Source organism: Giraffa tippelskirchi, chromosome 3, assembly GCF_054371585.1.
Source record: "Giraffa tippelskirchi isolate mGirTip1 chromosome 3, T2T-mGirTip1v1.2.pri, whole genome shotgun sequence".
Taxonomy (NCBI): domain Eukaryota; kingdom Metazoa; phylum Chordata; class Mammalia; order Artiodactyla; family Giraffidae; genus Giraffa; species Giraffa tippelskirchi.
In genome coordinates this window covers 123,284,988-123,303,034 of record NC_137277.1, presented here as the reverse complement: position 1 = coordinate 123,303,034, position 18,047 = coordinate 123,284,988, and the positions used below count along the sequence as shown (strand labels likewise).

Here is an 18,047-nt window from a genome sequence, read left to right as displayed (position 1 = left end):
CATTTAACTGGTTCATGTTACCATGGTACACGTGACCATGGGGTTTTACACCCATTTTCTCTAACCTTTCCTTGTGCCAAGCCTTTTCCATGAATTCTCTCTTCATCACTAAAGTCCTCTGACCTCAATACCATTAGAGCCCATCTTACTGTGGTAGTGAGCAGGCCTGTGATGCCTCCTCACTGTTGAGAGCTGAGTGGTCAGCCTGGTGTGAAATTGGGGTGAGAGAGGTGGGTAGGGGAGGCTTCTCCAAGGAGGTGCACCTGAACTGCCTTTTTGTGTAGACATTTCACACAGGCACAGTTAAAGATGGTCAGCATCTGCATTTGTACATGTATCTGCATGTTCTGTTACTCCTCGTCTTCAAAGTCGTGGATTTGCAGTGCAAATTGTGATGCGTTTGATTTTGTGCTGGGGCTTCCAAATGACCAAAGTGCAGACACTTTGCACAAACCAGTCGTGTGGTTTTGATGTTGCTATATGTTTTGTTTTGTTTCTGGAAGGGCCCGTAAGTAGCTGAGCATAGTCTGGGAGTCTGCCCAATGAGCTGGTCTCCAGGAAACGGACTTGGATTTAACATCCAACTAACCTTGGGCACTTAAACCTAGTTGGCATGTATTGCCTTTGTCTCCTTTGTCCTTGTGGATCTTTATGAGACAGTCTTCAGGTGGTATCAGTTAGGGGCTTATGGAGGTCAGGAGAAACTGAAAGTGTAGTCGCTCAGTGATATCCAAGTCTTTGCTATCCTATGATCTATAGCCCGCCAGGCTCCTCCATCCATGGGATTTTCCAGGCAAGAATACTGGAGTGGGTTGCCATTTCCTTCTCCAGGGGACCTTCCAGACCCAGGGATAGAACTCTGGCCTCCTGCATTGCAGGCAGACTTTTTACCATCTGAGCCACTAGGGAATCCTGGAGATCAGGAGGGGGAGTAGCTAAATATATAGGGGAGAGATTTTGGCCACTGTTGTCCCTTCTTTCAGTACTGAACGAAAGACAGATGTCCAGAAAGAGACCCTTTGGGTTACGTGAAAGCATTACTTATCAGGAAAATGAATTTTCTCCATACCCAGCCTTGTGTGGATTCTTTTTAAAAATATAAAAGGGAAACCTGTTACCAAATAATGATTCCCAATCATTATTTGAAGGGTAAACAAGTAAGACTTAGCCACAGCATGTGGCCCATAAGGGGTACCAAGTGGAACCTGGGATTGAACTTAGTGTTCACTAAACACTAGCCCAAGAGCCAAACCTTGGAATACATCCTTTCTGTGAAATATCTCCTTGAATCCTCACAGTGGCCCCATGAAATAAAGCACTATTACTTTCAATCATTTTACACATGAAGAGACAGGTTCAGAGAGCTTGTGTTACCTTCACTGAGACCCGTAACTAGAGAAAATGCATTATCATTGGACCTCAGATAATCCATGGAGAGAGGCATATAACAATTTCTCACAGTTACAGAGCTAGGAGATGATGCAGTCAGGCTTAGAAACCTGGTCAACCTGACTCCAGAGCTTGTGTTCTTAATCACTTTGTTGTCCTGATCACTTTGTGTTGATAATCTTTTTATTGGATAAACTGAGGTTGGCTGGTTGCTCAGACTCCGTCCTGAGTGACTCCATCAACTTGGCTAACGAAAACAAGTCAGAAAAGTGTCTGTTGGGCATGCAATCTCCTAGTTTGGGTTATCCTGGATATTCCACTTAGAGAGAGAGAGGCTGGAAACTGACCACAGCCATGGAATCTGCCTAACAACTACCTTTTGAAAAATAAACAAAAAAATTTTTTTAATTGGAGTGTAGTTGCATCACAATGTTGTGTTAGTTTCTGCTGTACATCACAGTAAATCAGCCATGCATATACATATATTCCTCTTTTTTGAATTTCCTTCCTGTTTAGGTCACCACAGAGCACCAAGTAGAGTTCCCTGTACTATAGAGTAAGTTCTCATTAGTTGTCTATTTTATACACCATATTAATAGTGTATATATGTGAACCCCAATCTCCCAATTCTTCCCACCTCCCACCCCCTTGGTGTCCATACGTTTGTTACCCATATCCATGTCTCTATTTCTATTTTGCAAATAAGTTCATCTGTACCATTTTTTCTAGATTCCACATACATGCACTGATGTCTAAGAACTACCTTTATCTACACTTAAGGGATTCTTTGTCAACTACTCCACTTAGGGGTTTAAAACAATTTCGTTCCTCCTTTCCCACAGAGTGAAAATCTGAGTAGTTTAACTGAACTCTGTCGATACCTAGGGACATCTCAGTCCTGGAGCTTCATCTGTTCTCTCTTCCTTAGTATTAGTTCAAAAGTTAAATTTTAGAGCATGTAATTTAGAGCTCTATTTAGAAACGCTCATTGATGGAGTCAAGCTGCAGCCATGGAGATGTTCCGTCATCTGGAATATCCTCATTACAGTCTAGGCTTCTGAAGACAAGATGAAGTATCAATAAAACATGCTGCTTCCTCCTGAATTGAGCCTTTGCACTTGAATGCATTCTTGCAGTGTCTCTCTTGTTCCTGTGCTAAGGAAATCTAAGTGGGCAGAATGATGAGGGAGCGGGGAGTTGGGGGAAAAGCAATTTAGTGTGGTTAAGTGCCAGTGTGTGGCAAGACCATAGCCCTCACAAGTTCACGGAATGCCCTTGGTGGTGACAAACTCTCTCTGCCTATCCTGTTGTCATTCAAACCTCAAGTATGCTATTTGACCTTAATACATCTACTACATTAGAATGTCACAGGTAATGAGTACACAGGAAGCAAGAAGAAAAGTAGTTTGTTGACAGAAGGGACAAAGAACTGTTGTTTTGGTGTTTGCAAGTAGTGCATTTCCTGCGATCCTAATTAGTGTGACAAAGACTCATTGCCAAGAAGTTGTGTGGTATTTGCTTAAGATTCATTATGAACTGGTGAGATTTTGGAGAGTTAGCCCAAAGTGTTTATTTTATGTGTACTGAGATACTCAGTTGCCGGCAGGGCAGAAGAGATGGTGCAAATTGTTATTCAGATATAATTAAACCTAGGTCACATTCAAGTCCATTAAGCAACAGCCTCAAATCCTTTTAATTAATGGGTTCAGATTGGTAGGTCTAAAGGAGCTAATTAAATTTCTTTTTCCAGGATTTTCTATTTAAATAGACAAGCATTGTGTTTCCTGCATTTCTTCCAAAGTTATTCTTGGCAGTTTAGTGTTGATGACAGTGTCAGCGCTTCATGGCAGGCCCTGATTTTCAGAGGTTAGGTAATACTGTGGTCTCTGGTTAAACCAATGGAGACCCCTGTCTGCATCTTTCAGGGTCTGGAAGCCCTGTGCTTTCCTGAGTCCAGCCACAGCCTGATAGAGGTCCTCTTTTCCCTGGAGAGCCAGCACCTCCTCCCCTAAATCCCCCCGGGGGTGACAGATCACAGAGATCAAAAGCCTCAAGGATACTATCCCTGGATTCTTCATGTTTAATGAAGCTGGGATGTCTTGTCACTGTATCTTCCCACCAGTTCCTTCATTTCTTCTACTGTTGTCAGTTATCCCCCACCCCTAAGCCGCATGCGCAGGCCATACCCTGTACACATAAGTTCTTTCTGACAGTCTAACTCCTGTTAGCTACATGTTGTTGTTGTTCAGTTGCTCAGTCACGTCTGACTCTTTATGACCCCATGGACTGTAGCATGCCAGGTTCCCTGTCCTTCACTACTTCCCAGAGTTTGCTCAAACACATAGCCATTGAGTCAGTGATGCCATCCAACCATCTCATCCTCTGTCGTCCCCCTCTCCTCCTGCCCTCAATCTTTCCCCACATCAGAGTTTTTTCCAGTGAGTTGGCTCTTCGCATCAGGTGGCCAAAGTATTGGAGATTCAGCTTCAGTATCAGTCCTTCTAATGAATATTCAGGGTTGATTTCCTTTAGGATCGACAGGTTTGTCTCAAGAGTCTTCTCCAGCATCACGGTTCAGAAGCATCAGTTCTTCGGTGCTCAGCTGTCTTTTTGGTCCAATTCTCACATCCATACATGACTACTGGAAAAACCATAGCTTTGACTAGATGGACCTTTGTCGGCAAAGTGATCTCTCTGCTTTTTAATATGCTGTCTAAGTTTGTTATAGCTTTCCTTCCAAGGAGTAAGTGTGTTTTAATTTCGAGGCTGCAGTCACCATCCACAATGATTTGGGAGCCCAAGTAAATAAAGTTAGCCACATAATAAGATCCAAAATCGGGGCCTCCAAATGGTGAGGGAGATGCCCCTCACACCAGACAGCTTCCAGGATCCGGCTGCCGCGTTTCCCTCCCCTCTGTGTCTCTGGTTCTTCTGCTCCAGGAGAAATGACCCCCACCAGCGGAGGGAACTCAGCTGGCTTCTCAAAGTTTTTCCTCCACAGTTCCTTCCCCTGCGGACGTCTCTGAGAATCATTTCAAGGTCTACAAGATATGAAAGATTATTCTTCCAAAACGACAAAACACTTCAGTACACTGTTCTGTGCAAAAGAACATACAGTTATAGGATGTCTCTCCAGAAAACCTGAGATTTTAGTTTCTTGCCCCAGAAATTCCCTGTAGGGGCTTCCTGACTCTTCAGTATGGCCAACGTAGACCACACTGGGTTAAGCCCTGGAATTGGGTGCTCAGCACATACATGCTTCATTTTCCAGTGTTGCCTGGGGAACCCAGCAGCTTGTACTCAGGGCTCTCTAGGCAGAACCGTTCCAAATCATCATTCAATTAAAGCTGCAGAGATAGGATGGCTGGGGAGAGGGCCCAGGAAAAGAGAATCAAGCATCTAGCCGTGTCCAAGCCAGCAGCTTCCTTCACTTTTGGGGCCCGGCCATGTGGTTGTTCCCCAATGTGATGGCAAAAGGAAAGGACACTCTGGGCCCCAGTTATCCTTTGCCACTGGATGTGCCTCAGAGACTGGAGAGGTTTCAGGAGCAACTCCTTCATGTGGCTAGGGAGACCTCACATGTCACCAAGCCCAGACTCAGACCCTGCCTGTCAGGACACACAACCCCCCAGTGGTGTGAAACACCCTGGGAGGAGGGTACAAAGGGAGGCCTTTCTATGCAATGATGCTTCATTTCTGGTCCCAGGAATCAGTGCCACTGAACTCCAGCAAGTCCCTTTTGTCACAGGGGCTCTGGGCCGCAGCTCTGTCTACAGGACTCTGAGATGTGTTTTTGCTGCCATCTGTTGTCTGCTGTGGGGACAACTCAGGGTTTACTTGCTGGAGAGGGAAAGCCTTGCCCAGTCTCAGCTCCGCACCCTCTCCCCACATCAAGGAGAAATAAAAACCAAGATGTTGATGTCCCCCAGTGAAAACCCCATTATGAAAACCCATGTTTGCTGACCTACCATCATTTCCAAGCAGCTCCATGTGAACTGCAATCACACCGCTGAGTGACCTTTCTGTCCCTGTGCCCAGCATCCCTGAAAGGGCCTGTTGTTTCTTTGGTTCAGTGAAGAAACCTTCTGTTTAGTTAAGCAAGTGTTTTTCCAGTCATGTCTCCTGTTGCATTACAGAAAGATTATTGTTGAGTCTTGAGTTTTGTTGTTGTTGTTGTTCTTTGAATATCCCTACCTCCCTATCCTCTCAACTACCCACCCCGACACTTACTCTTTTACTTTTTTTTTTTTTTTACAAAGGAGTGAAATTCCTAATGACCTGAGCACCTTCCTGGGCCTTTAAAGGTCCCTGGTCATGTTTTTCAGGTCCTCTTGTAAGCTGGCTTCTCATCACCCCAGCTCCCCAGGGCCTTGGAACTTCCCAGAGTCTCAGAGGCGTCCGCACAGACATGGAGCCCAGAAGAGACCCCTGTGAGCCAGGGACGCCAGTCCTGGTCGATGTGTTTACGTGTTGTGTGGTTCTCTGTCTTACAGCTGTTTGTTGGGCTTGGATTCCCGTACGAGGGCCCAGCTCCCCTGGAGGCCATCGCAAATGGATGTGCTTTTCTGAATCCCAAGTTCAACCCACCCAAAAGCAGCAAAAACACAGACTTTTTCATTGGCAAGCCAACTCTGAGAGAGGTAAGCATCTATAAAACTCATTCTACTTTCACTCGTATGAATGGTGCCTCTTTATTGAGTGCTGGGAGCCCATTTGAACCTCAGAGCCTTGGACGGTAGGTATTGCCAACTTCATTTCACATACAGTAACTCCCCTACATACGCACCTTCAAGTTGTGAACTTTCAAAGATGTGAACGTATGTTCACTAATCAATCACATTAGTCCACGTGTCTGGCACACATTGCCATGTGCTTGCATCCTCTACAAGCGGTTGTGCTTTTGTGTACTCTGCAGTACTCTATAGAGTACAGTAGGATCGTATCTTTATTTCAAGCCCAGGATGTCCAGAAGCAAGCATAAAAACAGCAGTGATGTAGCTGGTACTTGCCTGTTCACTTGATGTCAGCCCCTCTATGCCAGCTCTTGTACTATACTACTGAACTTTCTAAGATACTGTACTGTAAGATTAAAAATGTTTTCTTTACTTTCTGTATTTGTTTTTACATATTATTTGTGTGGAAAGTATTATAAACCTATCACGGTACTACTGTATAGCTGATTGTGTTAGTTAGGGACCTCGGTTACCTTTGTTGAACTTACAAACAAACTAGATTTTCGAGTGTGCTCTCAGAATGGAACTCATTTGTATGTAGGAAACTTAATACAGTTGAGTGGAAGGAGGAGGGTGTACAGGGACTCAGACCTGGATGGCTTGATTACATCCCCTCACTAGGTAGTTTCAGAGCCAAGATGCAGTCTGATTTCCATCCGTCTACAAAATATGGGGTCTTTTCACCCTCCCCCATCTCCATCTTAATTTGAACAGATATCCCCAGCCTTCTGATTGGCTGGACTCTATTTTTCTGAAGGATTAGTTTATGGAATAAAAAGAAAATCAACTGGTTAACAAGTATTTTTTTTAACTTTTTATTTTGTACTGTGGTATAGCCAGTTAAAAATGTGGTAGTTTCAGGTAAACAGCAAAGGGACTCACGTATCCGTTCTCCCCCAAACTCCTCTCCCATTCAGGCTGCCACATAACGTTGAGCAGAGTTCCATGTGCTATACAGTAGATGCTTGTTGGTTATCCATTTTAAATATAGCCGTGTGTACATGTCGATCCCAAACTCCGTAACTATCTGTTCCCTCCCTCCTTTCACCCAGAAGCCATAAGTTCATTCTATAAGTCTGTGAGTCTCTTTCTGTTTTGTAAATTCATCTGTAACATTTCTTTTTTGATTGCACATATAAGGGATGTCATAGAATATTTCTCCTTCTGTGTCTGACTTACTTCACTCGGTGTGACACTTTCTAGGTCCATCCATGTTGCTGCAAATGGCATTATTCCATTCTTTTTAATGGCTGAGTAATATTCCATTGTATATGTGTACCACACCTTTATCCGTTCCTCTGTCAATGGGCATTTAGGTTGCTTCCATGGCTTGGCTGTTGTAAACATTGCTACAATGAACATTGGGGTACATGTATCCTTTTGGGTCATTAATGGGTATTTTTAAAGAACCTACTCTACTCTCTGTGATGAGCTTTGGGGAATAAAAAGTGGGCTGTGGGGTCCTTCCTTAAAGAATCATCATCCTTAAGAGAAATGATGTATCAGGAATTACTAAATAGTGTACCTGGTATTTTAGCTGACTGTCAGCCAGCACCACCCTGAGAAGCAGTTCTGCCATTGCTTGAACTGTTTGCAGAAGCCTTATCTGAATTGCCTTCAGGGGTTCTCTTAAAAATCCACAAGGGGGAGTGAATCACTATCGAAGGCAGTTGGATTCTATTTGGGACAATAAACGAAAGTGCATGTGAGTGACCAAACTGGGTATTTCTATATCTGGTTAGAAAACAAGCATGTGCAAGGAACAATAAGATCAATTTCTTATTATTTCGTATTTATTTAGTTAGTAAGTGGCTCTGCGGGCTGCTTGCGAGGAGGAAGCCTCTAAGTGTTGAGTTGTCCCAGTACCCCTGTCATTCAGGACAAAAGGATGATTCTGCTGTGCAACCCTCCCCACCGCCACCCCCAGACATGTTTTTAAAGCATACTGTTTTCAACTCAGCTACTTTCAAACCTTTATGGGGCAATTCTCCTGAAACGCCCCCAGTGAATAAAGCACATTTTCCATGATTACTCTTTACCAGTCAGAGAGCTGACGAGTTAATAGAGTTGATTATTCTGAGAGTTCTTTCCTTTGACCCTCCCCGTCATTGGTGAAAGGGCCAAAGGAGATGGAGGAAGATCAGCAGGACCACAGATTATCCTGAAAAAAGATGGACCTGTGACCCAGATAACCTCTGACGAAGGTTAATGGGCTGTGTGAGTCAGTGAGAGTGTGTGTGTGTGTGTGTGCGCACGCGCGCGTGTTTGCCTGCTTTTTCCTTCTGCTAATATTATGAATTTGAGTTCTTCATTTTGGAGAGGCGATGGGGAGGTCATTCCTCAGGAATATTTAATGCTCAACAGTGTTTGGATTTCACATGCTGTGGGAGGCACCAGGGCACAGATCAGGAACCTTCAGTCTTATTCTTTGAGAACTTATTCTTTGGAAAACTTTGAAAAAATGCTCTCCAGCAGTGAGAACATCTCAATTTAGGCATCTGTGCTTTAGCCTATGACTGACTTTGAAACTTTGGAGCTCTGGGAAAAAAGTGTGGACTATCAAGTCATTCCTCTGTTTTCATTTGAGTGCAGGAAACCTGTGAAGTTCCATGTCTGCCTAAATTGGATAATTATTTGTAATTTTCAGTGGTTTTTTCCACTTTTTTGCAATCAATTATACATAATGAAAAATTGTGATTTTAACCTTTTTTGAGTGGGCGGTTCACTGGAATTCAGCACATTTGCAGTATCATGTCATCATCACCACTCACTACTATCTTTTAACATTTATTGTTCCAAACAGAAACTGTACATTACTAACAACGCCCCATTCTCCATTCCCCCAGCCCTTAACAGAATAGTAACCACTACCCTACTTTCTGTCTCTTACCTCTCCTAGGTACCTAATATAAGTGGAATCATGCAGCATTTGTCCTTTTCTGATTGGCTTATGTCACTAAGTGGGTCTTCAAGGTTCATTCATGTTGTAGCATGTGTCAGAATCTTGTTCTTTAAAGCTGAATAGTACTTCATTGTATGAATGGACTACATTTTATGTATCCATTCATCTGTTTATGGGCACTTGGGTTATTTCCATTTCTTGTCTGTTACAAATAATGCTGCTATGAACACTGGGGGTACAGGTATCTGTCTGAATCCTTGCTTTCAGTTCTTTGTGGTATATATACCTATGAGCAGAATTGTTGGAACTTGCTTTTTATTTATTTCAAAATAATTTTAGTCTTATGGAAAAGTTGCAAAAATAGTACAGAGTTTGGTTATGTGCTTCATGCAGCTTCCACTAATGGTAACATATTATAAAACTACAATGTAATTGTCAAAACCAAGAAATTAACATTTGTACCCTAGCATTATCTAAGCTACAGACTTTATTTGGATTTCACTAGTTTTTCCACTTATATCCCTTTTCTGGTGCAGGATCTCACATGGGCTTTACTTGTCGTGTCTCCTTAGTCTCCTCCAATCTGTGACAGTTCTTTAGTCTTTTACTGTCATTTATGACCTTGACATTTTTGAGTACCAGTCAGTGATTCTAAACACTGTCCCTCAATTTAGATTTGACTGGTGTTTTCTCCTGATTAGTTTGAGGTTAGACATTTTTGGCAAGAATCCCGCAGAAGTGATGTGACCTCAGTGTATCATATCAGGGAGTTAGTGATGTCAGTGTCTTATTACTGATGATGTAACCTTGATCACTTGGTCAAGGTCATGTTTGCCAGGTTTTCTCCATTGTGAAGTTACTAATTTTTTCTATTTTGGGGGAAAGTACTTTGAAACAATGCAGATATCCTGGTTATCCTCCAACTTTTTAAAAAAAATTTTTTTAACTGAAGGATAATTGCTTTACAGAATTTTCTGGTTTTCTGTCATACATCAACAAGAATCAGCCATAGGTACACCCATGTCCCTTCCCTCTTAGACCTCCTTCCCATCTTCCTCCCCACCCTACCCTTCAGCCCGTTGTAGATCCTCCAACTTTTGACCATTTATTTTTACCATGTGTCAGTAGATCTTGCTTGCAACCATTATTACAGTGGTGGTCTAATGGTGATTATTCTGTCATCTTGAAATTTTTTTTTTTTTTTTTAGTGCATGGAAAGCAAAGAACCCATCTCTCTTTATTGCAGTTTCTATATACAAGCCTTTGGGAAATGAGTTATCAAAAGTATTTTAGATTGGTACCTTCTAGATCACTAGAATTAGATAATAATTTAAAATTTGATTCATGAAGATTTTGATAGCACTGTGTTGCAACTGACTACTTTTTCCTGGAAAAAAAAAAATGTCGGCCCCCTCCTAAACACAGTCTAACACTCTCCCAGTGTGTGATGTGCTGTAATGTGATGATGCGTAGATCAGATCAGCCAGGCTGCAGTTGTTGAGTGTGCTCATCCTGTCAGTTGCGTTCCTTTAGTAATTTACTTCTTTGCTGAGATGATAGAGGGTTTTCATCCCTCACAGCATAAAAAGGGAATAGGTGTTGGAGCTGCCACCCAGGCATTTGCTCCCTCCTTTTCCTTCACATGGTCCCATCAGTGCTGGAATGAGACTCCAGTTAGAGTGGCACTGGCGAAGCCTTTCAATAGCTGCTCAATGAGTGACCTCCCACAGGTGACTCCATCAGCCATGGGCCCCCACAGGAGGGCTGGGATGCAGAGGTCAGCTGACAGATATTCACTGTATCCCCACAGGGTCTGTGGTACTAAGTCACTACATTAGGGGAACTTATCAAGACACATTTCCTGTTCCCGGGAGCTCAGACTGATTTGGAAGCATGATAAGAATGATGCTTAATCAATGGGAATGCATAAGGAAATAACTGAGTACATTAAAGGAGGCTAGTTAACTTGGAGTGCTGCCAGGTGGTGGGTAGGCTGGGTTAGCTGAGATGGGGATGGTAGAGGAGCTGTGCTTTAAAGGAAAAGAAGAGGTGGGTTTCAAGTTTGAGAAACATGAATGTTGATGAGTTGGAGGGAAACCCCAAGCAGGTCACTTTGTTTTATGCAGGAGGGCAGGTTCCATCTGATGTCCATTTCCTTCTCTGCTGGAGACGATGCAGAGAGCAGGCTGATAGCCAGCGATGTGACTCAGCTTTGAGAGGAGCCAGTGAACCTGACCTCATGGGCACGTGGGCCACCGCACTCTGCTCTTTTAGCCCACAGAATCCCCCTGATCAAAGATGCTTTTAGTACCCACTTAGACAGCACATGTACCAAAGATGCTTTTAATTGGAAAAGAGCTATCAACATTTGTACAGATTTCTAAGGGTCAAGAATCCTTAGAAGGTATCATTTTTTTCCCCTCAACAAATTGAAAAATTCTAACCAAAGCATATATAATTACATGGCCATCTTTTTGTGCCCTAGCTAATCTTTTGAGCTAAGCAAAAATTGATCCATAAAAATGGATCCATATAAGTTGTATGAATGTCTCTTCTTTGCCTTCATTTGAGGAGAAGTATAAATTTTTCTTTATATTTGGGGGGGAAATCTTTGTTTTTATTTTTGCATTGAACCTATTTTTATTTTTTTGGCTGCTCTGGGCCTTTCTTGCGGCACGTGGGCTTTTTGTTGCTGTATAGGGGCTTCTCTCTAATTGCTGTGTGCAGGCTTCTCTTGTTGTGGAACACAGGCTCTAGACCTTATGGGCTCCATCGCCCCGAGGCATGTGGGATCCTAGTTCCCCAACCAAGGATTGAACCGATATCCCCTTCATTGGACCCCTTTTTAAAACCACACTCTACATACTCAGGAAGAGAAGTTCCATGTGCCTTAAGTATAGTGTGGTTGGTTCAAGTTATACTTTAAATGTAATATGAATTGTATTTTAATCTTTATATTGGGAAATATATTAGCAGGTTCTTGATCATTATTCTGACATTTTGTTAAGCACTGGAAATTCTCTGTTTCTCTTCCATAAAGAGAACTCATGTTCTTCCTGGAGATTTAATGGCCACTCTGAAATAACGTCTCATAGTTAATAAGATTTTCATAACTTTTACAAACTATATACTTCAGTAAACATACTAATGGATATACAATGAAGTAGTTCAAACCAGATGGTTCTCAATAAATTAACAAGGAGGAGTGGAACATTCAGATGGGGAATAACGCATCACAGAAAGCCTTACTCATAAAATTAAGTAACCCTCCATAAATGTAAATGAACATGATGATAATGGCTCAGCATTTTGTATCTTCTAAGTGCTTAGAGCAACCTTGTAAATAAGCAGGGACCTTAAGAGGCAGAGGAGACAGACTGCTAAATAGTGACATCGACGGCAACTTTCATTTACCCTGATTCAATTGGAAGAATTCATTAGTTGGTTCTCCAGGTCACAAAATGAAAATGGTGTGACATTTTGCTCAGCTTCAGGGAAAGTCTTATGTAGACATACATTCAGTCCTGAGTTTTTCTTTTTTTAGGTTAGCAAGTTTTTAAAAAATGATGAAAAAGCTAGTGTTTACATTGAGCTTCTTTTGGTCTTTGTCTTAAGAACTCAAGAGCATCTTTAAAAATTGTCATCTTCCTTTTTTGTCAAAAGGTAAAAAGTTGTTGAAGGATCTGGATTTGAATCTGCTCTGTTACTTTCTGGCTATGTGGTCCTGACCAATTGTAAACCCCTCTAACCCTGAGAATCCTCACTGTTACACGGGAAACCTGATAAATAATGTCTGCATGGGTGATGAGCACAGTGCCTGGCCCAACCAGGGGCTTCGGTGATACATGCTCAATCTACAATATGGGCTGAAAAAAAGAAAAGGATGTTCCCCCAGCTCTAAGAGCCTGCAGTCACTCTCCTTTCACTGAACACACAGATGAGCAAAAAGAAGAGGGTACATGTCAGATGGATGGGGAGCTGCAGGCTAGCGAGGGGTGTGACTCTGGCAGAGGAGGCAAAAATAAAACCTAGGATCCCTGCGTCTAGAAACATATGAGTGGGGGCCAGCGAAGGCTTAGAGTGGATGCCCGGTAATTTATCTTCTCCCTGCTTCCCCACCACCAAGTATTGCATGCACACCATTCATGTGGTAAGACACAAAGAACAGTGATCAAAAGCAAGATGGAGAGCTGCCCATTGAATCATCCAGTCCTCTGAGTATACTGGGGCCTGAAGAAAAAAAGAGAACCAGCCCCTTCTTTTAAGTGTATTATTACATCTACTTTTCTGTCCTGAAATGAATTCATAAATAATATGCCCTGCTAACATACATAATTTTTAAAAAGGCTGATTCTCTAACTCTAATATGAAAGAGAAATAAAAGGAAAATACTTTACAAAAAGGTAAAAGATATTTTGTGTATACATAGTCCAGAAATGCTATACCATACCCACGAAACACACTGGAGGGCAGCAGTGGTGTCTCATGCCTCCTTACAGTGGGTATATCTGTATTTAAGAGGAATAAGACATTGAGTTGAAGCTGGTCAGCCCTTTTTACTTATAATTGCCATCAGGAAAGAGAAGCTCAATAGAAAGGTGCCTATACATAGATAGGCAGATATACACAATTGGCATTACTGTGGCAGCTTCAAATATGGTCTAGTTAGGGTACATTATCCTGGAGACCCAGAGCTTCTGGGTAGCATTGACTTTACTGCCATGATTTTTCTGAAACAATAATGACTCAGTGAAATTCGAATAAAAGAGAGCACAAACGTTCTTTGATTTGCATGGCAGTTATGTTCCTGGAAAACTCAGTTTGTATTCAGATTGTGCCAAAGGGTAGATTCTGTGAACCCACATGAGAGCTTGGGAGCATGTGAAGGCCTGTGGGGAGTGGACAGCTCTGCCCCATGCAGGACTGTTATCCCATCTCAAGGCGTCTGGCATCCTTGGTCCTCAGCCAGGGGCTAGGAAAGCACCCGCCAACCCAAGAACTGAACATGTGCTCACAGGGTCTAGAATGCTGTCTTTATATCACACCCTTATAGGAATACAAGAATAAAGGTGGGGATAAGTGTGAGGGGTAAACTTAGTTTTCTTAAAAACTGGATTTTTCAAGAACTGAGAGTTATCAATATTCCTCTGGGTCTTCTTGGTTGTCCTTTGTTTTTAAAATAAAACCTCCTTTAGAACAAAAGCTGCCTTTCCTTGCTTTTCTGATCACAGATTGTCTTTATGACTGTTAAGGTTCCAATGTTCTGCTAATGATTATTCCAAAAATTCTGTTTTTTTCTGATTCTCTTGTTTCTCTTTTTGTCACCTTTTATATGTGCCATTACGTGTCCTTCTATGACTTTAATACCTGTAATGACTTTATTGTAATTTTATTATGCTTATCTGTCCTAACCAGTATTTTATAATAGATACTAGTTCCATCTAGGTGATTTTCAGGGCTGGGATATAATTGAGGAAATAATGTTCATTATTTCTTGGTGTGATTTGAGGGGTTGAACAGCCACTCGTAACAGCCTCCACATCACCTGGTTATGACATTGTAACTCTTTCTTCCAAATGGTATTCAGGGTATGGAGACATCACTGGACCTGCCCTGTGGGTCTCAGGCAGGGCCATGGCCCATATCTCACTCTCCAGGGACCCCTAGACTCCTAGGATCCCCTCTAAAGTGCCGAGGATCCAGGCCCACGGGGTCTAAGACAGCCTGGCTATGTGTCTTTTTTTTTTAATATTGTTGATCTTCGTTGTGTTATGTTACATCTTGCATGTCACAATCTTTTAATTGTGACATGCAAACTCTTAGTTGTGGCATGTGGGATCTAGTTCCCTGGCCAGAGACTGAACCCCAGGCCCCCTGCATTGGGAGCTCGAAGTCTTAGCCACCGGACCACCAGGGAAGTCCCCATGTGTCTTTTTAAATGTCCCACATGAACCTGATGGGCACCCACAGGCACTAAGGGTGATACCAGCCAGGCACACCTTACAGCCTTGGTTTCCTTTCCTGAACCCATCAGTGCTGTGCATGCGAATCCAGAGGGTATGCATATCCAGTCCTGACTTAGGAGGGCCCAGTGGATGTCCTGCTGGGTCAAAAACAGAAGCTAAGGAGCTCTCCTCCTTTTATTATTATCTGCTTATGGGGTTGACTTGGCTTCCCAGATGGCTCAGTGGTAAAGAACCCATCTGCCAGTGCAGGAGAGGTAGGAGATGCAGGTTGGATCCCTAAGTCAAGAAGATCCCCTGGAGGAGGGCATGGCAACCCACCCCAGTATTCTTGCCTGGAGAATCCCATGGACAGAGGAGCCTGGCAAGCTACAGTCCATTGGGTCGCAAAGAGTTGGACATGACTGAAGTGAGTTCGCTTGCACACATGCTTATGGGGTGCTTGGGAGGTTTCCATTGTCAGGAGGAAGAACAGAAAATGACTTGTTACCTACACAAGTCCAACTCTGAATCATAAAAAAGCATTACACTTTACCTGGCACAGAAGGCTGAAAAAAGTCAGTGTTTGTGAGACTGAGGTTCTGTTTTTCCTTTTCCAGCTGACGTCGCAGCATCCTTATGCTGAAGTTTTCATCGGCCGGCCACACGTTTGGACCGTTGACCTTGGCAATCAGGAGGAGGTCGAGGATGCCGTGAAAGCGATTTTAAGTCAGAAGGTTGTTTCTTTTATTCCATCTTCTCCATTGGTAATGTGAACGGGATGGTGTGGAAAGCATCCCAGGCCCTTCGTTCAAGTAGTTAGAACGTTTCCATGTCAGCTTAACTCTGGCATTAGAAAACAGCCCAGCTGAAGGGCTGGCCTGCAGATTTTGTGGATGTTCCATAACATGGAAACGGAGCTGATATCCAGATGAGTGTGGATTCTGCAGATCTTTTGACATGACTCTTGGGTCCCATGTATGGTAGTAGGAGCTTGAATTGTTACTTGAGTCTTCCACCTAATTATGTAGCTCTCCTAAAGATCATAGAAGATAGTCCTGCTCCCCTGGGAAAAAAAAAAAAAAAAGTGAGAAGGATAAGGAATAATTAAGGAATTACTGGGAAATGTTTTTCTATAGCATCTATTTATTTGGCTTTTCTTCCTATACATCTTATAGAATTTTATATAAGAAACTAACTTCTCTGGACTTTTCCTGATCAGTTCAGCATCATGTATTAAATACCTACTATATGCAGAACACTTTCTGAACCACTGTAGGGGATGTTTACTTCATAAACATAAAGGAGGCTGCTTCCACCTAGAATCCAGCAGCACCCCATCAGGCAGTTACTTAACCTCTGAGCCTCAGTTTCCTCATCCTTGGTGAAGGATAGTTTCATCTGCTTTACAGGTGCTTGAGAAGATTCAATGAGACAATGAATATAAAGTGCTTAAAGGCAGTTGTCAGCACCATAATAAACATTTAGTCAGTAGTGTGAAGTCAGTAGGCTTCCCAGGTGGTGCTAATGGTAAAGAACTCACCTGCCAATGCAGGAGACATGAGAGACACAGGTTTGATCCCTGGGTCAGGAAGATCCCCTGGAGAAGTGCATGGCAACCCACTCCAGTATTCCTGCCTTGAGAATCCCATGGACAGAGGAGCCTGGCAAGCTACAGTCCATAGGGTGGCAAAGAGTTGGACATGACTGAAGTGACTTAGCACACACACACACATGAAGTCAGTGTTAGTATTACATATGCAATAATATTCTTTTTTATTGAAGTATAATTGATTTACAATGTTGTGTTTCAAGTATACAGCAAAGTGATTAAGTTATCCATATATGAATTCTTTATCATATTTGTTTTCCATTATGGTTTATCACAGGATATTGAATATAATTCCCTGTGCTATACAGTAGGACCTTGTTGTTTATCCATATGTAATGGTTTGCATCTGCTAGCCTCAGCTCCCAATCCAACCCTCTCCTGCCCCCTTTCCCTTGGCAACCACAAGTCTGTCCTCTCAGTCTGTGAGTTTGTTTCTGTTTTGTAGACAAGTTCATTTGTGTTGTATTTTAGATTCCACAAATCAGTGATATCGTACAATGATATGCCTTTCTCTGACTTGCTTCACTTAGTATGATAGTCTATTGGCTGTTGGTCCATTCATGTAGCTGCAAATGGCATTATTTCATTTTTGTGGCTGAGTAATATTCCAGTGTGTGTGTGTGTGTGTGTGTGTAAGTAATATATATATCACATCTTCTTTATCCATTCTTCCATCGATGGACATTTAGGTTGTTTCTATGTCATGGCCATTGTTGCTGCTGCTACTGCTGCTAAGTGGCTTTAGTCGTGTCCGACTCTGTGTGACCCCATAGACGGCAGCCCACCAGGCTCCTTCGTCCCTGGGATTCTCCAGGCAAGAATATTGGAGTGGGTTGCCATTTCCTTCTCCAGTACATGAAAGTGAAAAGTGAAAGTGAAGTCGCTCAGTCGTGTCTGACTCTTCATGACCCCATGGGCTGTAGCCTACCAGGCTCCTCCATCCATGGGGTTTCCCAGGCAAGAGTACTGGAGTGGGGTGCCATTGCCTTCTCCATTGTAATACTATAATATTCTTATTTTTTAGTGATAGTCTTGATTTTCACTAGATTGTAAGCAACATGGGCAGGAACTATATCTGTCTCACTGCTGTGTTCTCAGGACCCAGCATAATGATGTACCTAATGATGGTTGGGAAGCATAGAGGGAGTGAGGATAGATATTTGCAAATCACCACACTACGGCAGAGTATGTTTGGTACGAAGACCAACATGCTAGAGATTGAGGAGTGTCTGTCTTCTCTGCTTTTTTTTCAATTGATGCATAGTTAATTTACAATATTTTGTTAGTTTCTATGTACAGAAAAATGATTCAGATATGTGTGTATACTCTTTTTCATATTCTTTTCCATTATACTTTATTATAGGATAGTGAATATAGTGCCCTGTGCTATACAGTATAGGAGCTTGTTGTTTATCTATTTTATATATAGTAGTTTGTAATCTCAAACTCCTAATTTATCCCTCCCTGCT

At 42.5% G+C, this 18,047-nt stretch overlaps 1 protein-coding gene across 7 annotated transcripts in view; it reads left to right on the top strand.

Annotated features, from left to right (window-relative positions):
* MGAT5 (alpha-1,6-mannosylglycoprotein 6-beta-N-acetylglucosaminyltransferase) overlaps positions 1 to 18,047 on the top strand; it is a 386,067-nt gene that overhangs the window by 339,431 nt on the left and 28,589 nt on the right. For all 7 annotated transcript variants that reach the window (XM_081579245.1, XM_081579247.1, XM_081579244.1 and 4 more), the window contains 2 exons: positions 5,883 to 6,029; positions 15,587 to 15,703. In XM_081579245.1, the coding sequence (XP_081435371.1) occupies positions 5,883 to 6,029; positions 15,587 to 15,703 (264 nt within the window). The remainder of the gene's footprint in view (positions 1 to 5,882; positions 6,030 to 15,586; positions 15,704 to 18,047) is intronic.